This window comes from Denticeps clupeoides, chromosome 5, assembly GCF_900700375.1.
Source record: "Denticeps clupeoides chromosome 5, fDenClu1.1, whole genome shotgun sequence".
NCBI lineage: Eukaryota > Metazoa > Chordata > Actinopteri > Clupeiformes > Denticipitidae > Denticeps > Denticeps clupeoides.
In genome coordinates, this window is record NC_041711.1 from 2,162,232 (window position 1) to 2,187,975 (window position 25,744).

The 25,744-nt window shown below is 49.0% G+C and overlaps 1 protein-coding gene across 4 annotated transcripts in view; it reads left to right on the plus strand.

The window, feature by feature from the left end:
• The first annotated feature begins 17,472 nt into the window (after window positions 1–17,472).
• nr4a3 (nuclear receptor subfamily 4, group A, member 3) overlaps window positions 17,473–25,744 on the plus strand; it is a 15,436-nt gene continuing 7,164 nt past the window's right edge. Inside the window, exons 1-4 of one of the 4 annotated variants that reach the window (XM_028981469.1) lie at window positions 17,473–17,678; window positions 19,186–19,314; window positions 20,271–20,352; window positions 21,021–21,754. In XM_028981469.1, coding sequence (XP_028837302.1) covers window positions 20,289–20,352; window positions 21,021–21,754 — 798 coding nt within the window. In that variant the 5' untranslated portion in view covers window positions 17,473–17,678; window positions 19,186–19,314; window positions 20,271–20,288. The remainder of the gene's footprint in view (window positions 17,679–19,185; window positions 19,315–20,270; window positions 20,353–21,020; window positions 21,755–25,744) is intronic. The other 3 variants (XM_028981471.1, XM_028981470.1, XM_028981472.1) reach the window with 3 other exon arrangements.

A 25,744-nucleotide genomic window follows, 5' to 3' on the forward strand; every position in this document is an offset into this window, starting at 1 on the left:
TACTCACCATACACACAGAAATGTGGGTGCTTATGCATGTGTGCGGTGGGCGTATGGGTGTGTGTATGTAGTCCTGTTCATCCAAGTACCTCTCAGCTAGTCTGGGCCAAGGTTGAGCTAGCAGGTGAAGAGCTGTCCTTCACAAACACACACACACACACACACACACACACACACACACACACACAGCATCATCTCTGAGAGCACCTCTTTAAAACGCCATACAAGGGCTCTTCATCAACCATACAAGAGCCCCTAAACACACACTTCTGACTTTAAACCAATTCATACACACAAACACGCACTCTTCTAATACATACTCAAACACATAAATGTCTGAATATGTCTGTTTAAGTGTGTGTGTGTGTGTGTGTGTGTGTGTTTTCAACTCCAAACATACCCTCCTCATGTACCAAGTGTTCCAGCCCTCCACTTACAATCCCAGGCAATTCACACACACACACACACACACACAGTGGAAGTGGAATCGTTGTATTAGGATTTAATATAGATCGAGAATGACACGAATATGAAGAAAGCTGCTGTAGGGGCGGTGTGGTCCACCACTCCACCATCATCGGTGTAGCTGTAGGAAGAGTGGATGGTGGAGGAGATGTAGTTTGTTGGCAGGTGAAAGTGAAAGAGTTCTCTCTGAGAAGGTGGTGTTTGAGAGAATGGGGGTGGCCGATGCCAGCTGACTCATTGTGCTCTACACCTGAACTTATTTGTATAGATCAATTTTTCTTGTGGGAAGCAGAAAAGGGTCACTTTTTAATAAAATGTCAGGTTTTCTGGTCCTTCAAATTAAACCATGTTATAGGCAGGATTTGTGATGTAACATCAAGCAATGTAATATTCCACAATTTATGTATATTAAGTATATGTGTATAACTGTAACTGAATATATCACAGATACACGTCACACATTCACACTTTATGTCATTTTGAGTCAGATTGAGGATTACAATGTTGGCACCAGGTCAGCGTTGGAACTCATATGCTGTAACAGGTGCTGTCGACCAGGGGTAAGCCCCCTACCACCACCACCCAGGTCCCCGTTTCAGCCTCTGTATAATACAGCTTCAGCTGTGTGTGTATGTGTGTGTGAGTGAATATGTGTGTAAGGGAGCATGCTTCAGTGCATATGGACGTGAAAGTATAAGTGCCCGGATGCATGAGTGTCTTGATGTGCATCTGAGTGTGTGTGTGTGTGTGTGTGTGTGTGTGTATCAGCACGCGTGTGTAGTAGAGTAGCTCTAATGGGATTATGTGTGCTTTGCAGGCCAGTGCCACCGGGTGAAAGCAACCAATCAGCCACTCAGACACACAACGTCTGGAAGAATTAAGAGCCAATTAGAATGACACACACACCCATATACACACACACACACACACACACACACACACACAAACACATACTGTTAGCTGCAAGCTGTGTTATAATGAATGCATAGACTAGAGCATGAGGTCGTGTTGGTCCAAGCGATTTAAACGAGTTTACTCAAGATAATGAATGATTAATCTGTGTGTGTGTATGTGTGTGTGTGTGTGAGAGAATGCTACCATAAGTTCAAAATGATTTAAACTCTCATAAATCCCCTCAGGACTTAGCAGTATGGAGAAAGATCTGGAGTGTCATTGTATGTGTGTGTGTGTTTTTGTATGTAAAGTTGTATTTTGTGGTTAGGGAGTTATTGATACCTGTGTGCCTGTATTGGTGTGTGTGTGTGTGTGTGTGTGCATGCGCATGCACGTGTTTGTGTGTGTGTGGTGAATCACTGTTTGTACCCACCTTCATTTGTACCCCTCAACACACACACACACACACAAACCCCCCCAGCTCAGAGTGTGAGCATGTCAGATCACATCACCTCACACACCTGCCCCAGGGAGGGACAGACAGAGAGATGCAGGAGCAGGACAAAGACAGAGACAAGACACACACTCCACTTGTGTGAGTAGCACTGTGTGTGTGTGTGTGTGTGTGTGTGTGTGTAGTAGGTTCTTCATTAATTTGTGAGGGTCCTTGGTGCTGTTGGCTACAGAATGTCTGATTTTATTAAGTGAGGCAATCGTTTCATTTTTATTAAAGCCTGTGAATCAGACCCTATAAGCCAGGACCTGTGTGTCACACAGACACACACACACACACACACACACACACACACACAGCAGGTTATTTCTGATAATAATGAAATAAAAAGAGCAGTATCTTCCGGTTCAGGTCTGGTCGCCCTGGTTCAGGGTGACGGTGTGTATGGGGAAAGCCGTGAGAGTGTGTCTGTGTGACGGCGTAGATAAGGTGATTAGGGTAGCCCTGGCTATAAATGTGTGTAAGTGTGTGTGATCCACCTGGGATTCCCTGGTCAATGTACTGAGTGTGTGTGTGTGTGTGTTAATCCTCTGTCCACGTCAGAATCCAGACAGTGTTCCATCACTGTCAGCCATCGCCACGGTGACGTGATGACCGTCTTTTTCCTTTCACTGGGAAACTGCTGACCAGGCACACATACACACACACACACACACACACAATAACTTTCTTCAAGTCAAATATTGAAATGTAGACAGAAACAGAGAGAGTCATACATATACACCGATATGCAGAGACTGAAACACACGCACACTCACTTCAATACACACAGGTACACAGTCTCAGACTGTCATGCAGAAATACTCAGAACCGCACAATCACAGTAAAACACACACACACACACACACACTTTCTCACTTGCTGGTGAATTTGACATTATTTTATTCTGTTATGTTATTTTACACACAGTTTATGTTTGACCATAATAGGACGACATCATATGGTCTTAATCGAATTGTCCCAGTTCCCAGGTTCGACGTGCATATGGGGAAAGCCACAAGTGTGTGTGTGTGTGTGTGTGTGTGTGTGTGTGTGTGTGTGTGTGTGTGTGCGATATTGCGTAGATAAGACTATTAGGGGAGCCCAGGCTTATCGGTGTTAAATGTTTCCAGCGTCCGTGTCAGTGTGTGTCTGGACATAATCCCGTCGGGATTCCCTGGCTAGTAAGGTGCATGTGGACGTGAGCATGTGTGTGCTTGTAAGTATTTCCGGTGCTGACTGCAGGTTTTTGGAGGAGGAGAAGTTGCGCTTTTCACTTGAACTATAATGCCAGTCATGGCTGTAATGAACTAATTGTTTGGTTGCTTTCTCATTTTAACCCAGATTCTGTTGTTACCTCCGCTGTTCAGCTCTGACGGACCTTGATGGACGTTACATGTGATCAGGTTTTTCACAAATATGGTCAACAAAATGTCAATCAAACAGTTCGTAATTTCCCACTGACAAAGAACAGATTTATTCCTCCTTCATTATTATTTAATCTGTAAATTACGATTCAGCATCCTTTCAGATGGCCGTACCAGAGCTGGAAATGAGGGTCCACCTGGCTGACCTATGAAACACCCGTCCGGGGAAAGAGGACGTCTGGACATCACCCTAGAACCATCTTCACATGTGCAGAGTGGGACGGGCACTCGGCTATTCGCGTTTCAGAGCCGTCCACACTTCCACCAGCCCCCCGTCGTGTGTAGGTTGTCACTGTTGGAGCAGGTTAAGTGCTGAATAAGTGGTGTTAGTAGCCTAGCGGGTAACACTCTCGCCTGTGAACCAGAAGACCCAGGTTCAAATCCCACTTACTACCATCGTGTCCCTGAGCAGGACACTTAACCCCGAGTGTCTCCAGGGGGGGACTGTCCCTGTAACTACTGACTGTAAGTCGGTCTGGATAAGGACGTCTGGTAAATGCCGTAAATGTAAATGTATGAATGACACCTTTTCATGCCATATGTCTGTTCTCAGAAATATCAGATGAACAATGTCAACCATAACAACAGATTGTAGAGGTGGACATCAGTGTCTTTTTTTCTCATTAAGACACGTTAATACCAACTACTTTTAAGAATAGTGTTTAAGTTTTCCCCTTCTTCTGTTAGAGGTGCCCCCTGGCCCAGCAAGAGAGTGGGGTTTAGACCTCCTACTACTCCCCATTTCCCACCTCGGACTAGTCAGTTCTTCAGTCCCCCATAGAAGACGGTGATAGAGCTTTCAGCATTGCCCCTGTTTTTGGAATACACCCCCTTCTGAAATCCGCAGTGTTCCGTCTCTGGACATCTTCAAGAACATCCTCAGATCTTCTCCTCTTCTCTAAGGATTCTTTAACTTTATGTATCTCCATGTATAGCGGGTTTCTGGAAAGGTCTTCTCCAGTCTTCTGTTGTGTCCCGGCACATCTCCTCTCTTCTGTGATCTAAGACTGGATTTTGATCATGTCTGCTATCTGCTGTCATGCCCTGTTCATGAGCTTTATTTTCCAGCACTAATGAGAACATTTTCACTCTGATGTGCTGCTTGTAGAACTCCCCCAGAACACACGCAAATCTGACTGCAGTTATCGGTTTCAGCCAGAGAAGCCGGAGAAAGGGCCCTCTGTATATCTGACCAGGAACACACACACACACACACACACACACAGCCTTCTCAGAAGTTTTGTGTAACTGTCCAGAGGACGTGGTTATGCTCCTGTTCTCAAGCTCCTATCCAGCAGCACCGTTTGCTCGGAGCAGTCAGGTTGTGCCCCCCACACGTCCTCCCTCTCCCCGCCTCCGAACTTTATTAAACTTTCCCAGAAGAATAGACCGCATGCGCGCGTGTGTCCTGTCGCTGAGCGAATCCGAACATTGTGCATCGGGCCTTGCGAGGGGGACAAGGAATATTAAATCTATAACTCACCCCAAGATGCGAGTCTGTGCTGTGAATGTAAAATCTTTAATGTGCATCGACATTTCCAGGCCGGGGCGGCAGAATGTTGCTTTCCTCGATGGACAGACTCAGCGAAGGCGAAGCAGAAAAAAGAAATCAATACTGAGTCACCAGGGACCACAGAGCTGTGTGTGTGTGTGTGTGTGTGTGTGTCTGAATGGACAGCTGTCAGGACAGTGATGTCACAGTTGTGATGGTCAGTACGCTTTCATGCGTCTGTATGTGTGTGAAATGAAGAGAACTAAGAGAATCTGAGAAAACAAATGAATCAAAAGTTCGAACTAAGGGGAAGGAAATTGGAGGCATCTGAGAGTAGAAAAGCTGCGAGTTGAATCTCAAACCACGAGCTTCATCCTCCATCCAACATCCATCAGTTTTCAAGAACCATGTCACCCCCAAGATCCACTTACATCTAAACTTTTCCTGAAAAAAAAAAAAAACTCAATTTTATTCAATTTAATTTATTATGGGAATATAAACCATTTCCCTCTAATTCAGCATTTTCATGCTGAGATGAGAAACCACCTTCAGTGCATGTGAAGAAAGTAGAATCAAGCGTGCGTTCCACAAGCATAACCTTACACATCATAACATTTCATGAAAGAGATCTGGTGGTGTTCCACAGGATTCCACTTTCAGTCCATCTCTAACCGCGTTAGAACTTACTCATCGCTGGTTTCCATCTGTATGTCTTCGCTGACTGTAGATATTGACTCGGCTCCATTTGCCAGGCTTTAAACAATCTGTATAAAGCATCCCCAAGCACTCATGAATCATTCCATGTCTGTTTATTTCCTGCTTTGGCTTTTTATTTAACCAAACAGCCTTTCGTTTAATTCAAGACGTACGTTTTTTCCAAGACGTAAGTGTCTTTTTATTATTTACATAGAGATCATTGAGATTTTTTTTTCATTACCAAGTTAACTTAACCAAGTGTTTGTGTTCAATATAAAATACCAATTGAAAAATATAACAAGGGAAGTCAGATATTCAATCTGTCAGATATTCTGTCAGATCTATCAGATATTCAAGTCAGGTCATATATACACACACACACACACACACACACACACACACATATATATATATACATATATATATATAAAGCGCTATATAAGATATATCATGTTTGGGAAAATATTCACCCATCAGAATGCTGTAATGAAACACTGATGACCTGCGTGTTGGTGTTGGTAGTGGACGTGATCACGTTTGTGTACAAGTGGTATTGGGATCGGAGGGATCCTGGGCGTGTCACGTACTGGGGTGTAAGTCCTCCACTAGGGGTGTGCACACAGGCTCCTCCCCCTTTTAAACTCATTAAAGTTCATCTTCTGAGCGTCAGAAATAATTACACTTTAACAAACAGTTCCTCCTCGCCGACATACAGGTCATCAGCAAGCAGCCACTTCCTGTTTTATCTGGTTATTTCTGTAATATTTATGTATTGCTATGAGCGCATTAACCTAAGACATTACATATTAGCTGTGTATGTGTATGTGTATACGTGTGTGTGTGTGTGTGGGTACAGGGGCTCTGTATGGTGGTCTGACCTACTTCTGCTGTTACCATGGGAAGGTACCCAGTGACGGTTGTGGGATGTTTCTGCTGATTAGCTGAATATTTAATCAATATGTCGCAAGAAATACTAGAGAACAGACCTGTCCTGAGGTAAGACACACACACGCGCACACACACACACAATATAACGCTCTACACAATGAAAGCTGAAAAAGTTCTTTAAGCAACAGAGAAATAAAAGTTTTGAATAATTATGAGGGTATGTGGACACTTTTGAGTAAAAAAGTAAAGAAAACAGAAGTAAACTGTTGAGCATGTATAAGAAGGAAAGAGGAAGATACATTTATACATATTTCTATTTATTTATTTATTGTTCTGAATGAATGAACAAAGAGAAAAGATAAAAAAAAAAATAGAAAAAAATGACAGTTGAATAAAAGCGCTGCTGACGGTGGAGTAAAGGACAAACGGGGAAGCGGTGGGTGGAACGCTCCGAACTGGGGTCAGCAGAGCTGGTAGAGAAAGAAGTGGTGCACGTATCTCCTTACACACTCACACACACACACACACACACACACACACTCAGACGTCACTGGGAACAATGAGCGCTGTTACACAAGCCTCCACTGGAAACAGGATGCTGTTTTATCACACACACGTGCCGCTCTAGCAACTGAACAGAACAGGGAAGCCATCAGAACGCTAGGTTTATGCGTTTCTTTTCCAGGTGGCCTGAGCTCTCAGAGTCGTGTGGACGTCCTGAACGTTCTCGTTCTGTGTTGGGTGGAACGTGAGGGCTGCTGCTGCTGCTGCTGCTGCTGCTGCTGGGGGGTTTATGTGTGTTTCTGCCCCATGATCAGCAGGCGAGGACATCGTTCAACATGCAGGGGACACACCCTGAGCCACACGGGCGGAGACACCAGGGAGAGTGAGGAAGGAAATTTCATTCTTAAAAAGCCTTTAAAGCTCCTCCCTAATGTTGCGAGTCATTGGAGGGTCATGTGACCAGCAGTCCGAACAGGAAGAGAGAGAGAGAGAGAGAGAGAGAGAGAGAGAGAGAGAGAGAGAGCGTCATTCCTCGTCATTGCCGGTTCCAGTTTCTCGGTTAGTGAAAGTTGGAAAGTATTTCCACAGTGCGTAAAACCCACCCACTCACACACACACGCACACACACACACACACTCACACACACACACACTCACACAATCGCAAAATCACACCCTACATACACACAAAGGCAAAATTTATGTATTTCACACACTTTTAGATGACTTCCACCGACAAACTGCCATTACAATAAAAGAATACGTACACACACACACACACACACACACACACAGCAACTTCTCCATATCCTGCAGGAGTTCAAATTCATTTCAGTATGCGCTTCTCTGTCTTACTTTACGAGTCTGTGTGTGTGTGCGTGTGTGTGTGTGTGTGTGTGTGTGCATGGGGGTGGACCCCACACTGTCTCAGTCGGTCATGTGTTGAACGGAAGTGAAAACACACAGGTCTCCAAACAGACACACACAATGACTGTGTGTGTGTGTGTATCAGCTCATTGTAAAAATTGCACTGGTGACACCAAAATGGATCTACTGGATCTAAGGTACCAGACACAAGGGTTCGTATCCGGGTCCGAGTACAGTGTGATGTCACCGGGCCCGGGCCTGCAGAGGCTGCTGTTGTAGTGCTGGTGTGTGTTGACCAGTGTATAATTACAAGATCTTCATCATCAACAGGCGTTCCTGTGAAACGGCAGGACACCGAGCAAAAATCAGACAGGAAATATTTACAGTCCAAACAGAGAGAGAGAGAGAGGGAGAGAGGGAGAGAGGGAGAGATTCTGACCGAAGACGGCGTATAAATAACATCCAGCAGCTAAAAAAATCGGCACATACGTAAATAATAACAAACAGAACGTGAACGGAACCGACGCAACAGCCTGTCTTCACCACTTTTCTGCTGTTGCATAAATCACAGCTCTGCAATTAGCATGGATCACTAACACCTCCTCTTTGACACACACACACACACACACACACAGCCGTGCGTAGGAGATTGTTACATGTTTGGCATGGACCGGGGCTGTTGAGGGCCTAAGTTGTCATGGCGATAATAGTAGGACTCACCATGGAGACTGAATCTGAGAGAGAGAGAGAGCGAGATGAAGAGGGAGGGAATAACAAATCTCGCATCGGACCAAACTTCACTCTCATGGAGGAAGTGACTAATTTATTAATATGCTAATTATAAATGAACTGCAGTTTAAACGGAGCTCATAAATTACTCAGCAGAATATTCCTCTTCCTCTGACCGTGCGTGTGTGTGAGTGTGTGCAGACAAACAAACATATAAACACAAACACACACTGAACCTGCAACAAAAAAACGTTTATTGATAGGTTATATGAATAGAATAAATTCAATTTTAACTACAGATATCATTAATACGCCCATGTGAATATTATTTATTGTTAACGGTCATTGATTGGCTGTTATCGATGAACTTAAACACCAAGCTACAATATAAATGACTGCACAGCACTGAAAATTGTGATTTTCATATTCCCTTTTCTACACTATACTTAATTCAATTAATTATTTACTTGTTAGAAAATATGTCTGAGGCTCCCCGGGGCAGTGGTGGCCTAGCGATTAAGGAAGCGGCCCCGTAATCAGAAGGTTGCTGGTTCGAATCCCGATCTGCCAAGGTGCCACTGAGGTGCCACTGAGCAAAGCACCGTCCCCACACACTGCTCCCCGGGCGCCTGTCATGGCTGCCCACTGCTCACTCAGGGTGATGGGTTAAATGCAGAGGACAAATTTCACTGTGTGCTGTGCTGCTGTGTATCACGTGTGACAATCACTTCACTTTAAATATGCATTGATATTTTATTGACATTATTTTTATATTATCTTGCATAGTTGCCTTGCAATAGAGGCCTAATGTGACAAATGTATAATGTGTGAATAACATTATGGTCCTTATGAAAGTGACATGATTGTCATTGTGAGCACAACACCCGGTGACACGGTAAAACGTGTCCTCTGCATTTAACCATCACCCTTGGTGAGCGGTGGGCAGCCATGACAGGCGCCCGGGGAGTGTCACCTTGGCGGTTCGGGATTTAAACCTGCAACCCTTCGGTTACGAGGCCACCACTGCCCCTTATCCAGAGCGCCTTACAGTCAGTAGTGACAGGGACAGTCCCCCCATCCACGGAGTCTTTCTCAGGGACACGACGGTAGTAAGTGGGGTGGGAAATTGGGAAATTGATGTTATTTTGGTTCATACGCGATTGTGTGACCCTCTAGGCTACTTGCACCAGGTGAGTACCTCTACGTAAGTGCAGCCGGCTGCCGCCAGCCATGGAACCCGAGACTGACTTGTACCTCTGTGCCTTCTGCCACATCCCAACTCGTGACCCCAGGAACATAAAGTGCACAGACACACAGAACTCTGCTCTATATGACGAGAAAAACGACGAGAAACATTTAATACGAGTGTGAGGAGCAGCCTGATGATGTCATCATGCAGCGCGACCTCATCAGAGCGGGACGTTCCTGTTATTCCGGGCTGGTTTGCATGTTGCGCACAGGTAAAGTCCAGGGTGCATGTGATTTGAATGACTGTGTGTGTGTGTGTGTGTGTGTGTGTTATTCTTTTAGCCACTTCACCTCTCTGTCCCTCCCATTGCGTGTTGAGCTTTAGGGGAACGTTGAGTGGAGTTTGGTTGCGCTTTAAGAATAAAGTTTGTTGAGACTGACCCAATGGAGGTGAGCACGCACACAAGCGAGAAATTCTGGGACATTTTAACAAGAAGAAGCTCAGCAGTGTGTCACTCAAACACTCACACACACACACACTGACCACAACCCTGAGGGGTCATTCAGCATCTGTCAATCAGTTAAGCAAACACACACACACACACAAACACACAAACACACCCTGACTCTTTCTCTCCATGGTCCCTCAGCTCCAGCACCCAGAGAAAAGAAAAGGCAAGACTGAAAGGCGACCATTACCTCCATTCTGCCCCTCCTTTCCTGCCATCTCCCCCCTTCTGAGGACTTTCCACCCTTCCAGCCATCAGTTACAGGCCGTCCCCCCTCGCCCACCGCCCGGTAAGAGGCCGTCCCCCCTCGCTGCCCGGTTACAGGCCGCTCCCCCCTCGCCCACCGCCCGGTAAGAGGCCGTCCCCCCTCGCTGCCCGGTTACAGGCCGTCCCCCCTCGCCCACCGCCCGGTTACAGGCCGTCCCCCCTCGCCCACCGCCCGGTAAGAGGCCGTCCCCCCTCGCTGCCCGGTTAGAGGCCGCCCCCCCTCGCCGCCCGGTTAGAGGCCGCCCCCCCTCGCCCACGGCCTGGTAAGAGGTCGTCCCCCCTCGCCGCCCGGTTACATTTACAGCATTTATCAGACGCCCTTATCCAGAGCGACTTACAATCAGTAGTTACAGGGACATTCTCCCTGGAGCAACTTAGGGTTAAGTGTCTTGCTCAGGGACACAATGGTAGTAAGTGGGATTCGAACCCGGGTCTTCTGGTTCATAGGCAAGTGTGTTACCCACTAGGCTACTACCACCCGGTTACAGGCCGTCCCCCCTCGCCCACCGCCCGGTTAGAGGCCGTCCCCCCTCGCCCACCGCCCGGTAAGAGAGAAGTGTCCTTCAGGTTCGGCAGCATTCGGGAATGAGGGACATCGGGAATCGTGAACTTCTTCTTTTTGTGTCTTTCTTGAAAAAATACAGGTTAGCGTGTTTTTTGTGGTCAAAACTGATTCAAGGCGTCTCACAACAACCACCTGTGTCCAGCTGCTTCTGTTCCTCTAGAACGGTGTGGTGTGGGATTCACTGTTAGCGTAAGAGAACCTGCTGCTGCTGCTGATGCGTGTGACTTCTCCACCCGACAGCGGGAGGCTGGTGAGGGACGGGAGGGACGCACAGCAGACGTGGTGGCAGGGGGATCATGACAGGATCTGCTGTGTGTCTCGCTCGGGGAGGTGACTACTGGTGTCGGGGGAAGAGTGGCGGTGAGATGGTGTGGGTGGGGGTTTCGGAACACCAGAGCTGTGTTCAGAACACGAGATGAAACCTGCCGTCTGTGGGTCCCGTACCAAACACAACATGAACTTCCTCTCTACCGTCGCGTCTCGGCCTTTGTTGAGTGTAGCGTCTGTTCTTATTCGTTTATTCTTTTCTGGGGCAGTTTTGGTCTAGCGGGTAAGGAGGTAAAGTAAAGTAAAGTGATTGTCACACGTGATACACAGCAGCACAGCACACAGTGCACACAGTGAAATTTGTCCTCTGCATTTAACCATCACCCTGAGTGAGCAGTGGGCAGCCATGACCAGCGCCCGGGGAGCAGTGTGTGGGGACGGTGCTTTTGCTCAGTGGCACCTCAGTGGCACCTTGGCGGATCGGGATTCGAACCGGCAACCTGCTGATTACAGGGCCGCTTCCTTAACCGCTAGGCCACCACTGCCCCACTGCCCGGTGGACCCGTTACTGGAAGGTGGCCCCGCGGAGGTGCCACTAAGCAAAGCACCGTCCCCACACACTGCTCCCCGGGCGCCTGTCATGGTGCCCACTGCTCACTCAGGGTGATGGTTAAATACAGAGGACACGTTTCACTATGACAATCACTTCACTTTCGCTTTCACTTCACTATAATTCAGATACTAACATCTAATGTTGAGGTTCTCCATTCTACACTCCAACACTACAAATTCATCCTTTTAAAAAAAAAAAAAAGTGAAGTGATTGTCACTTGTGATACACAGCAGCACAGCAGCACAAATTTGTCCTCTGCATTTAACCCATCACCCACAACTGTGAGCTGATGTCCCCCTCCCTCTCCGGGGGTGTAGTAGAACCTCAGTTGGTGAGTTTAATTCGGCCTGACAGCATCAGGAAGAGCTAAAGCTCCAAAGACAACATCTCGCCACGTTTTGGTGTTTCGTGGACGCGGGTGAACATGTGCTCGGCCTCTGGAAGCGCGAGATGAGGAACACCGAGACACTGGTGGTAACGGCAGGTGACACACGCGTTCAGCCCGGGAATGCAGGATACGGGAACTTCTGCTCCTCTCGCCTCGTTGACGGCTGCAGTTGAGAAAGATGGTATCTGCTCGCGCGCGTCTGTGGGAATAACCTCTGCTAAACTTCCTAATCAGGCCAGGAAGAACACCAACGCACTGACATTTACCGAGCAGCAGGCACGTGCTGGCGGGCGCGCGTGTCATATTCAGGTGTAGCCGCTGAACAAACCCCCAGCTGGAGGGTTCATCGTGTAGTTTAACTGCAGGAGATTAAAATCATTACGCTGCAGTCACGCCAAATGCTGCGCTGTGATTGGCTGAAACCCCAAACAACAGGCCTACAGCCACACCCACCGTCTATTAACGATCAGCCATAACATTATATTCACATTTACAGCATTTACCGGACGCCCTTATGCAGAGCGACTTACAATCAGTAGTTACGGGGACAGTCCCCCCCCTGGAGACACTCAGGGTTATGTGTCCTGTTCAGGGACACGATGGTAGTAAGCGGGGTTTGAACCTGGGTCTTCTGGTTCGTAGGCGAGTGTGTTACCCGCTAGGCTACTACCACCCCACACATTATGTCTCGTGACACCGTGTAGGCCTCCTCTGAAGGTACCTGCTGCGGTGTGCTGTACCAAGCAGTCCGTAGCGGAGCCTCCGATCTGTGTCCTCTGTATTTAACCCTTGGTGAGCGGTGGCCAGCCATGACAGGCGCCCGGGGAGCAGTTTGTGGGGACGGTGGCAGGCGAGAATTCTACCACTGAACCACCAATGCATTAAACAACAATGTCCACAGACAAACGTTACCATTATCACCGAACTGGTTCCAGCTCCTTTAAGAGACTTCTGATTGGCTCAGATCCTCCATGTCTTACACAATCACTAGCGCCTTGGACCCCATTAAATCAATCCAACTGTGTCTTCGTACAAAACGTGGGACTGAACGTGGGACGAGGAGGGGGAAGACGGTAAAAAAAACGGGAAGCCACGTCTGCTGTCACTCTGGCAGGCTTTAAACCAGCATCCGGGGGCTGGAAGGACCCGCACGTCTGGCCGCGTGGTTCCTGCCCGCCTGCGGAGGTGAAAGCGGAAGCAGAAGCGGCGCACCTGACTCCGGAGACAGAAAGGGATGTTGGCCGGCCGGCCGGCCAGCACCTTCACCTCAAGTTCTCACTACGTTAACTCGGGCGGCCGCGCGGCGCGATGCGAGCGTTCCTCAGCCCGCCGCCCACGCGCACGAAACCAGCAACTCCAACCAAACATTCCGGCTGCGCTAGGACCGGTTGGGCAAACCCAAAGCCGGCCAGCACGACCCCTGACCTTCCAGGGAACGTTCACTGCGACAGACACAAACTGAGCTCAAGGGTCTCTGCCCATTTCGTACACGTTCGTCTTGTCTTGTGTGTCCTGTTTAAAATATCCAAGACTTACAAGCGTCCTACATGTTGTTCTTTGTACAGAAAAGTTGTACTTTTCTCCTATAGAGATACCCTGTAGAGTATTTAAGCTTTGGCTTTAGTTAGTATGGTTTAGTTTAGTGTGTATATGCGTATATATTTCTCTTTTATGATTTCACTGCACACGGTACACTGACAATAAACCAATCTTGAATCCAGAATCTCCTGAGCAGCACAGACGCAAGACATGAAGTAACACATGGAACATTCTGGAAAAGGAAAAGTGCTCCGCACGCCCAGAACCTGCAGAACTTCACCCAGCATGCATACAGGTGCAGGGGGGGGGGTAATGAAGGAGGCGCACACACACAAGTGCTGTCTGCCAAACTCCCACTCGTCCTTTCACCAGTGCAGACATGCTGACATTTACACTCCTAGAAACTGGCCTTTGGGGAGCTGAAGAGTGTGTGACTCACACTCACACACACACACACACACACACACTGGCACTACAAAGGAAACTATCACGATCTGAAAGGGGATTCCCCCACCGCTGCTACCCCACACACGCTCAGCAGGGGGGCAGAGATGGAGTGTTTTGACTGTTTCAGCGTTCCACACACACGAGTCGCAGAACACACCTGGGCACAGGTTGGGAGCGGTTGTGTAACGGCGAAACGTTCGGAAAACTCATCAGGCCGAATCGGCCTGTTTCAGCGATTCGCGTAAAACCGATTTTTCGTGAAGAATCTGGGTTCTGACTGGCACACCCCGCCGATACACACCAACCTCACCAACCCACGTTACCAAAGTACACAAGCAGGCCAGACAAATCCTTAAAAGTCAGACACACACACTTAACCAGCAAGTGAGGAGTGAAAGCCTCAGATCTGGGTGTGGTGACCTGGGGTCAGTGGGATGGGAGGTCAGATCAGGACTTGGGGACCCATGTGCAGCACTCATCTCTCTCTCTCTCACACACACACTCGCACACTAAATTACTTTCATGAGACCTTCCTCACGGATTCTTGTCCTTTAACACCCAAGTAATGAAAGCATGCGCCCTAAAGAGGAAATACTGAATTTCAAACAGACCTTTCACCCTACTACCAGTACTACACGCGCACACACACACACACACACACACACACACACACAAATAACACACAGAGAGAAAAAGCTGCCATCACCATGATCAAAGAGGCAGGGACTGGAACGCTGGAATTCAAATCAAATTCACGGATTCTACGCAACGCTAGAATACCAGAATAATACTAGAAATTACAATACTAAATATCATTCCTGCCATGAAGCGCAATGGACTAGAAAGCGCGTAAAGAGCAGCTGGAATATTCGGGAAGTTTTTTATTTTTTGGTTAAAGACGATCGTGGAAGTTGTCGCGGGGTCCTGCGTCATTCTGCAGCCCACTGTGGAAAGAAGCGGGGACAGAGAGACAGACTGTCAGACAGCCGGGCGGAAAGGGTATTCCCCCGCGCAGGCGTACTGCGCTCCGCAACGTTGTCGTGTCGTGGCGGCCACACGCTTGAGCCACGCGTGGACTTCCCTGCTCCACACGTTCCTGACGCAGCAGTGACAAAAAGAGGGGGGAAAAGAATTCAAATTGAAGTTCACACGAACAACTTTACGCGACTGGAGGAAAAAGTCCTGCCGAGAGCTGATTGGTCGATTGCCCTAAGCGCTGAGCTGCTGATTGGAGGAACTGAGTCCTCTCGGTCCAGCGATTGGTTGGTTTTGTTAAGCGTGGTCTTCTTGCTGTGTTCTGATTGGCTGGCATCTCTTTTTCCCTCCTAACGCGTGTAACTTTTCCGGTCCCAATGAAAACAAGTAATAGAAACCAATAAACCAAAAATGGCAACATTTTTTTAACATCTTATGGGCGTGTCTTTTTTTATGATCGTTATTAGTATTACTAATGGGCAGAAAGCAGTCAGCGGAGAGACGGGATCTCCCCGTCCCCGAGCCGAGGGTCCCGTCTCAGCCCCGGCCCCTCTCCTCCAGCGGGGCCGCGCCGGAGGCTCGGATTACCGGCAGGGATGTCATGAGGTCGGCCCCTGGCCGCCAGGCGGGAACGGGGACACACGCGCCGCTATAAATACCTGGCCCACGACTATATTTGGGTCGGCTGGATCACAATCAAGCGGCGAAAATAACCGGGGCCCCGCCCCGCCGCGCCGCCGCGCCCCGCCCCGAGTGGAACTCCGCTATCGCGCGCGCGCCCCGCCGCTATATTTAGATGCGGGCTTGCGTCAATCACGCGCCCCAGTGCGTCAAGCCCTGGGCCCCGCCCCCGGCGCCGGGCCATTGGTCGGAGCTCGGCGCGGCGCGCCTCGTGATTGGCCGGCGCCGACGCGTGTTGTTCGGTTTAGCGCGCGCGCCGCGCCGAGTTCCGCCACGCAGGCGGCGTGGTGTTTAAACCGTACTCTCCACTCCGTGTATTAATTCACCGTTCATTCCACTCGTACAGGTTACATACAGGTGTGTTTTAGGTTATTGGATGTGTTTTTTTTCATGCAAGTACACAGAAAAGTACAATATCGCAAATCGCGGAATGTTTCTGCCTTTGCGGAGCTGCTCCGCCAGCTCCCACGTGTCCCGGAGGTCCCACCTTTCCCACGGCGGGATGCAGAATGTGTAGTATGCTAATGCCGGCAGTATTAAATTAAGAACGTTAATGCGATTACAAATTTCGAGGCAAAACAATCAAAAAAAGAAAGAAAAAAACACAGTCAAACCCTTGCGATGCGAGTGCAACGGTTCATTTGACATCAGAGGGGATTTTGTTTGAAATTAGAAATTAGAGCTCTGGCCGCGGCTAACCCACAAGATCAACTCCATCTCTGTCTGTATAGTCTCTCTCTCTCCCTGTTTCTCTGTATAGTCTCTCTCCCTCTCTCTCCCTGTTTGTCTCTATAGTCTCTCTCCCTCTCTCTCCCTGTTTGTCTGTATAGTCTCTCTCCCTCTCTCTCCCTGTTTGTCTCTATAGTCTCTCCCCCTCTCTCTCCCTATCTGTCTGTATAGTCTCTCTCCCTCTCTCTTCCTGTCTCTGTAGTCTCTCTCCCTCTCTGTCTCCATGTCTGTCGGTATAGTCTCTCTCCCTTTCTCTTCCTGTCTCTCTGTATAGTCTCTCTCCCTCTCTGTCTCTCCCTGTCTGTCGGCATAGTCTCTCTCCCTCTCTCTCCCTGTTTGTCTGTATAGTCTCTCTCCCTCTCTCTCCCTGTTTGTCTCTATAGTCTCTCCCCCTCTCTCTCCCTATCTGTCTGTATAGTCTCTCTCCCTCTCTCTTCCTGTCTCTGTAGTCTCTCTCCCTCTCTCTCTCCCTATCTGTCTGTATAGTGTCTCTGTCACTCCCTGTCTGTCGGTTATAGTCTCTCTCCCTCTCTCTCTCTCCATGTCTGTCGGTATAGTCTCTCTCCCTCTCTCTTCCTGTCTCTCTGTATAGTCTCTCTCCCTCTCTCTCTCCCTGTCTGTCGGCATAGTCTCTCTCCCTCTCTCTCCCTGTTTGTCTGTATAGTCTCTCTCCCTCTCTCTCCCTGTTTCTCTGTATAGTCTCTCTCCCACTCTCTCTCCGTTTCCCCGTGTAGTCTCTCTCTCCCCTCTCTCTCTGGCATGCTGGAGGAAGGCTTATGTGTCTACTGTACAGGGCCGCACAGTGGACGCCGACGTCACCCGCGCCATGACGTCAATGCGACGTAGCGCATACCAGGCAGTGCACGCGGGCTGCGGGCGCATAAATGCGCTATTAGAGTTTCCCTCTCGCGCAGCCTCACATCAACAAAGGCGCGCATCGCACCGGCGGCGGACAAACTTTACTTCATGCCTCCTGTCGCCCGGACGGACCCGCGCCGGATATTCTGAGGGCTTTTAAACCGCCGCATGTAAAGACGGAACCGCTACAGCAGTCAAGTAAGCGATCGTTTAAAAAAAAATAGTAATAAGATAAAGAAAAAAAAAATACAAAACAGAATAAAATATGAGAATGACGTGTAATAAGAGAAGATGAGACGGGACTCGGCGCGGGAACGGGGACCTGTTGAGCGCCGGCAGCGCGCGCGGCACCGGGGGAGCGGCGCCGTGCTCCGCGCGCCGCCGGACGGCGCCGAACCGCGCTCCGGATTCTGAGCGGTTGTCATGGAAATGGGATGCCGGGAGCGCGCGGAACTTTTATTTCGGGACGGAACCTGTGCGCGCGTCTCGTCTCGTTTTATTTATTTATTTTTTTTCGTTTTTATTTTTTCTGAAAAGTCTTCATTCATTCAGCCTCCGCTCCGTTCCGGCAAGGTTACTGACTGTTTTATTCGTTACAAAAATTCATTAACGAGAGAAGTTTTTATTGGATGACTGATGGTGACCCGCGCTGACCCGGGCGTGTGAGTCTCCATCCGAAATCACATCGTAACCGGTCCCGTTATTTTTCGGCCCGGCTGCTCCTCTCTAACTTACTGTACTTGTGGATTCTCCCTCTTTCTTTATTTCAGCTTTTTTTTCTTTCCTCCCCCTTTTTCTCGTCCCGCGCTCTATTTGCTGTTTGTCCCCGTTTTCTGTGTGTGTGTGTGTGTGTGTGTGTGTGTGGTGTCTCTCTCTCTTCGTCTTATTGGAGTCGGGGCCGGGTGCGTGTTTCGAGTCTCTCTCTGCGTTCTCTAGGTTACCGGAGCGCGAACGGACCGACGGGCTCCACACACACACACACACACACACACACACACACACACACAGGATCACAATAATTTCTTACTTACACCAACCTTTATATTACATATATACGTGTGTGTGTGTTCGTGGGTGCGCGTTGCATTTGCTAAGTGTGAGCAAAGTCGCTGTGAAATCACGGCGTATAAACTGTGCGAAAGTGTGTGTGTGTGTGTGTGTGAACTGCAGTGTGTGTTCAGGTGTCAGGAGGGGGCGCTACGTGCCTTACAATACCCGAAGGGGCATATACATACACACACACACACACACACACACACTCCTCCACGTCTCGTCAGAAGCGCCCGTGAACTCACCTGCTCTTCACCTGCAGGACCTTCATCATCACACGATCATCGCCGACCTCTGACCTCCACGGGTCACGTGGGCACGCCCGGACCCCCCCCCCCCCCACACACACACACACACACTCCGCTGTCACTCCTACTCTACTCGCACTTTATTCTTTAGCCAGCCTGTAAAATTCGATTATCGGCTCCGATTGCTCTGTTATTAGATGATTATTATTCTGCCGGGGCGGGTCGCGGGCCAGTCGGGGGTCTCGGCCAGAATTCAACTGTAGAACTGAACTTTTGGTTTTTCGTGCGACAGGTAACACCCCCACCGACCAAAAAAAAAAAACCCACACACACCCTTCCTCAGATTATTTCCGTTTTTTCTCACGGCTGGAGTTTCGCGTTTGAATGTTCCGGTTCCTCTGCTCCAGGCGCCGGTTCGGAACAGCGCCCCCAGCAGAGCTCCGAGCCCCGGGCCCCGGACCCTCCCGCCGCGGCGAACCCCACCGGAGACACGCGGACCCCGCCGAGCACCATTCAGCGCGCAGCCGGGACGCGGGGTGAGAGCAGCAACTCATCTTTTACTCACGCCAGAATCCACGCATTTACACGAAGCGGAACACCGACTACTGCACCGACACCGGACACGAATCCGTTTATTCACAGCAGGTCCGATTCATTTCGAACTGATCTCGTCGGGAATCATTTCGCGGTTTCTGCGCGCCGCGTCCTGTGTGTTGTGTGTCTGAGAGGAAATCGGGGTTCCTCTTTATTTATTCCCCCAAAATGAAAAGAGAGAGAGAGAAAGCCCGGGATGCGGGTGTGTGTGTGTGCGTGAGTGTGCGTGTCTGCGTGAGTGTGTGTGAGTGAGTGTGTGTGCGTGTGAGAGTGAGTGCGTGAGTGTGTGAGAGTGTGTGTGGGTGTGTGGGTGTGAGTGTGTCTGTGTGAGTGAATGTGTCTGCGTGTGTGTGTCTGAGAGTGAGTGAGTGTGTGTGCGTGAGTGTGTGTGAGAGTGAGTGTGTGTGTATGTGTGTGTGTGCGTGTGAGAGTGAATGCGTGTGTGTGTAAGTGTGTGAGTGTGTGTGTGTGAGAGTGTGTATGAGTGAGAGTGTGTGCGAGAGTGTGTGTGGGTGTCTGTGTGTGAGTGCGTGTGTGTGTCTGAGAGTGAGTGTGTGTGCGTGAGTGTGCGTGTCTGCGTGAGTGTGTGTGAGAGTGAGTGTGTGTGCGTGAGTGTGCGTGTCTGCGTGAGTGTGTGTGAGAGTGAGTGTGTGTGTGTGAGTGTGTGAGAGTGTGTGTGTGAGAGTGTGAGAGTGTGTATGAGTGAGTGTGTGTGCGAGAGTGTGTGTGGGTGTGAGAGTGAGTGTGTATGGGTGTGAGTTCGTCTGTGTAAGTGCGTGTGTGTGTCTGAGAGTGAGTGTGTGTGCGTGAGTGTGCGTGTCTGCGTGAGTGTGTGTGTGAGTGTGTGTGTGTGTGTGTGTGTGTGTGTACTGACCGTGTACCCCTCATCTCTTGCTAGATCTATGGCACAGAAGCGATGAGCAGGCGCGCGCACGGTTTGGAACAGCTGCGTTTTGTTCATCTAAAGCCCCGCCCCCGAGGTCAGAGCCCCGCCCACCTGCTGCCACTAACCGTGCCGCGCGCTCGCGCCCCGGACGCCGTCGGCGCGCGACCACCGTGAACGACCACGTGACGGAGTTTAATGTTTGTCCTCGTTCCCAAGAAAAAAAATATCCAAAACCTCTTCACTGTAACAGCATGGCGAGAAAATAAAGTGTGTTAATTAATTGTATTAATTACCCCGTGGCCAAATCTAAATTTATCAATTCGTTTTTTAAACATTACTATAAAAAAAGCAAAAAAAAAGTAAAGAAAGGAGATTAAATTAAATTAAAGAACGATAGAATAAAACGCTCGTTTGTCGAACGGAAGCGATTTCCCGCGCGAAGCCGGGACGGTGCGCGTGCACCCGCGTTTATAATTGATAAGGCTGATTATCAATCACACACAAAAAATCACACACACTCTCACACTTACACACACTCACTCTCTCACACACATACACACAGGCTGCTGGAAGCGAGTTGTCGGGTTAGAATGAAACGAAAATGACATCATGACTAAAATTTCTATGGAATTAGTAAAATTGACAAATCGTGTAGAAGATGTAAAGTTGTGTGTGTGTGTGTGTGTGTGTGTGTGCTTGCTTCACTAACAGAACACACTCTAGTGTGTATGAATGTCTAACACCGGTCCTGTCCCTCCTCAGACATGCCCTGTGTACAGGCACAGTACGGCCCTGCGCCCCCCGGGTCCGGCTACTCCTCCCAGTCCGTCGGTTACCATGGCGACTACGGCGCTGACCTCATGAACCCGGACTATGCCAAGCTGGAGCTGGGAGGGGCGGAGATCTCTGCGGCGGCCACCACCTCCCTGCCGTCCTTCAACGTGTTCGTGGAGGGCAGCTACGAGAGTCCCAAACCGTCCTGCCTGTACCAGCTGCCCCCCGCCCGGACCGCCATCAAGAAGGAGGAGGAGCCGTACGCCTCCCTGGCGCAGAGCGACGACGCCCTGGCGGGCGGCTCCATGTTCTTTAAACAGTCGCCGCCCTCCACCCCGCCCGCCCCGCAGGCGGGCTCCTTCCTGTGGGACGAGTCCCTGCCGCCCGTCCCCCAGCCCCCCAGGTTCACGCACTTCTACGAGCAGTCGCCGCCTGCGGCCTACGAGGGCATGAGCGTGCCAGTCAGGCCCGAGCGCTCGCCGTCCGACTCGCACGCCCACGTGCACACGCACCCTCACACCCACATGTACCCGCTGGGCATGGGCAAGCCCGGGGCGCTGCCCTTCCGCTCGCTGGCCTCCATGGGCGGCTGCCCCGCCCCCCTGCCCTCCCCTCCGAGCCGCGCGGGCGCGGGCGAGGGCACGTGCGCCGTGTGCGGGGACAACGCCGCCTGCCAGCACTACGGGGTCCGGACGTGTGAGGGCTGCAAAGGCTTCTTCAAGGTAAGACACGTGGACACACACACACTCACACACACACTCACGCTTGCTGCTGCTGTGAGTGTGTGCGCTGTTGTTCTGTATCACACACACACACACACGGTCCCGTCGGGCCGCCGCTCTTCTCTCGCTGCTGTTCGTTGGTTGTATTGTTATGTGTGTGTGTGTGTGTGTGTGTGTGTGTGAAGCCCTTGCTCGGCTGTGGTTTTAGTGTCCAACATCAGGTTCAGTTCAGAGTTTGTCTCGTTAATTACTGCTGGAATTGGTTGGTTGATGAGTTTTCTTTGCTTTGATGCTAGTGTTGGAAGTGAAGGTTATTAATGATGGAGGGATGAAAAGAGGGAGGGACCGGAGGGACGAATGGCAGGGTGGGATGATGGAGGGATGAAGAGGGGGAGGGACGGAGGGCAGGGTGGGATGATGGAGGGATGAAGAGAGGGAGGGACGGAGGGGCAGGGTGGGATGATGGAGGGATGAAGAGGGGGAGGGACGGAGGGCAGGGTGGGATGATGGAGGGATGAAGAGAGGGAGGGATGGATAGCAGGGTGGGATGATGGAGGGATGAAGAGAGGGAGGGACGGAGGGCAGGGTGGGATGATGGAGGGATGAAGAGAGGGAGGGACGGAGGGCAGGGTGGGATGATGGAGGGATGAAGAGGGGGAGGGACGGAGGGCATGGTGGGATGATGGAGGGATGAAGAGGGGGAGGGATGGAGGGCAGGGTGGGATGATGGAGGGATGAAGAGGGGGAGGGACGGAGGGCAGGGTGGGATGATGGAGGGATGAAGAGAGGGAGGGATGGATAGCAGGGTGGGATGATGGAGGGATGAAGAGAGGGAGGGACGGAGGGCAGGGTGGGATGATGGAGGGATGAAGAGACTGAGGGAAGCAGTAATTGAATCTTGCCTGTGGTCATCAGAAATAAATAATCACAATTTTCAATTAGTTTAATAATTGAATTTTATTTACTAATTAATAACAGCAGAGGTGGAGGGCCAGAGGGTCCTATGGACACACGCACACACACACACACACACACACACACACACACACACACACACACACACACACACTGTTCCCTCTGGAATTATAAACAGCTTTGGAGGAACAAAAAGCAGTAAAAACGAATGACAGCGATAGCACAGTAAAAATATGAATTAATGTGGATTTTATATAGTCCCGTTTTCTCAGACACTCGGGATTACATTTGTTTTACGTTTTTTTAGGAAAGGAAATTCACATTAAGTTACAATAAATTCGACTGAATCTGCTAGATGCACAAATTCTTGCTCGCTGGGGACCTGCAGGATCTGCTTCCTCCAGCCCGACATTGCTGGTTCTTGCAGTGGAAATAAGACGTCAAAACAGAATAGGAAATATGTCTGTGCTAAAAACAACAAAGATCACAAAAGGAACCAAAAAAAAAAAAAACAGAAAATGTGAAAAATATATGGTTATAAATTATGATTTTAAACATATGTGGATATGTGGTCTGAACTGCTCTGCCACGTTTTCCGGCATCGTTTCATCAGTGGTCTGATCACACCAACTTTCTTTTATTTTGTGTGACGTAGAGCCGAATCCTGTGCTAATACACACACGCACGTCAGCTGTTGGAACTAAGACTAAGTGTAATAAGTGTGTAATGTGTGTGTTATAAATGTGTAAGTACCTCTTTATAACCTAAACCTACCCCTACACGTACACACAAGTACACACACACAGTCTGACAGTCAGAATTTTTTTTTAATTCAGTCAACAGCCATTGATGTAACATTTAAAATAAACATATTTAATGGAGCACTCGTCCATATTTCCATATTTCAGATGTAAAATACGCACTCAGTCATTAGAGGCCATTCTTCAGCCACTAGCGAGCAGAGAAAAGACATTTTAGGTAAATCGGCCTTCATTAGCGCCCTGTTTATTTTTCAATACTGTTCTTTAAATTAATATTTTGTGCACGACGCGCATTTCCCACCATTATTCTCCATTTTCAGTTACAGATGCGCACACTCGCACACACACACACACACATACATACACAGCCATTTGGTGAGACGTGGTGAACTTCAACAACCAGCTGATCAGGTTGGTTCAGTTCCTAGAAGATCCAGACGTTGCTTCTCGTACTCTATCACTGCACACACACACACACTCACACACTCTCAGGAAAACACACTCTTTAATTTAGTTTACGCTATTCCTATTTTATTTACTTCTTCTGCATGCAACCTCGACATAAACACACACATTGACCCCATGACACACACACCCTCACATTCCTTCTCTTAACAAACATTAACACACAAAAAAAAGACACAAAATCACACACACACACACACTCATGGTATCCAATTCCAATTAACACTGACCCATTTCCACCCTGATCAGCCACACACACCCTGCGGGGCAGGCGTGCACGGGCACGAGAGAGAGGGAGAGAGAGAGACGGTGGAGGGACGAGCAGGGCGGCGGCCGGTGGGTGGGTGAGGGACGAGGGACGGACGCCCTGTGGGACTCTGCTGGACGGGGCCATTAGCACATGTTACATGTCATGAATCTCCGGCAGCCTGTCCTGACGGCCCGAGGGAGACGTGAGAGCAGTGGACCGTGTGTGTGTGTGTGTGTGTGTGTGTGTGTGAGACAGCCTGAGGATGTAAGTGTGTGAATGAGAGTGTTTGTATGGCAGTGGTCTCTCTCTCTCTCTCTCTCTCTGTGTAAAGACAATAGAAAACTCTGCTCTCTCTCACACTCCATATGAAGAACGGGTTTTTCCTGTCACTCGCCACTTTCTTTTTTTTCTTCCTTTCTTCTCTACACTTTCAGTTTATGTTACTGTTAAATTACAGGATTAAAATAAAGGTGTGTTCTGCATGCACGTGTGCACAACACACACACACTGGTGTGCTGCTGGCCACGCAGAGTAATTTTCAATTGTGAAACGCACCCCCACACACACACACACACAGACACACAGACATAGTTCATTTTTTAACATCATGGGATTCCTATTTATCAGAAAAAAAAATCTATTTCTAGAGGCTCCGCCCACAACGTCAACTAGAGTTCAGTTCTCGTCAATGGGGCTGTTGTGCGCTGTGTGTTTGTGTGCGTGTGTGTGTGTCATATTATATGTGTCTTTTGTCCTATAGGCTTAGAGTTTTGTTTGATGCACATAACCATGGCAGGCCACACTGTGTGTGTGTGTGTGTGTGTGTGTGTGTACATTTTATATGAATATGATGGTTCTATAAAGTGACGGGACCGATGGCAGCAGCCGGTATTTGCATAATCCTGAAATCGTATCAGATGTGTAAAACTTTAATGATGATGAAATAAAGATCGCGACACACTGCTGCTGCTGAATCACTGGGTGTGTTAATCCAATTAACTGGTACCTTCGCAATACATCTTTATCAAGCCTCACACACACGACTCGTTGCTCACACGATATGTGTGTGTGTGTGTGTGTGAGATTAGTTTTAGGATAACATACATGTAGATTTCTAATACACACATCACACACTTTTTACACAAGGTCCCCACTAATGTACACCAGTTTATGTGTGTATGAGTGTGTGTGTTTGTGTGAGTCCCTGAGGTTAATTTTAGGATATCATACATGTAGATTTCTAATACACGCATTACACACTTTTTACATAAGGTCCCCATTAATCTACACCAGTTGATGTGAGTGTGTGTGTGAGTGTGTGTGTGTTTGTGTGAGTCCCTGAGGTTAATCTCAGGATAACATACATGTAGATTTCTAATACACACATCACACACTTTTTACAGAAGGTCCCCACCTATCTTCACCAGTTGATGTGTGTGTGTGTGTGTGTGTGTGTGTATGTGTGAGTTTTAGGATAACATACATGTAGATTTCTAATGCACACATCACACCCTTTTTACACAAGGTCCCCACTATACGACACCAGTTGATGTGTGTGTGTGTGTATGTGTGAGTTTTAGGATAACATACATGTAGATT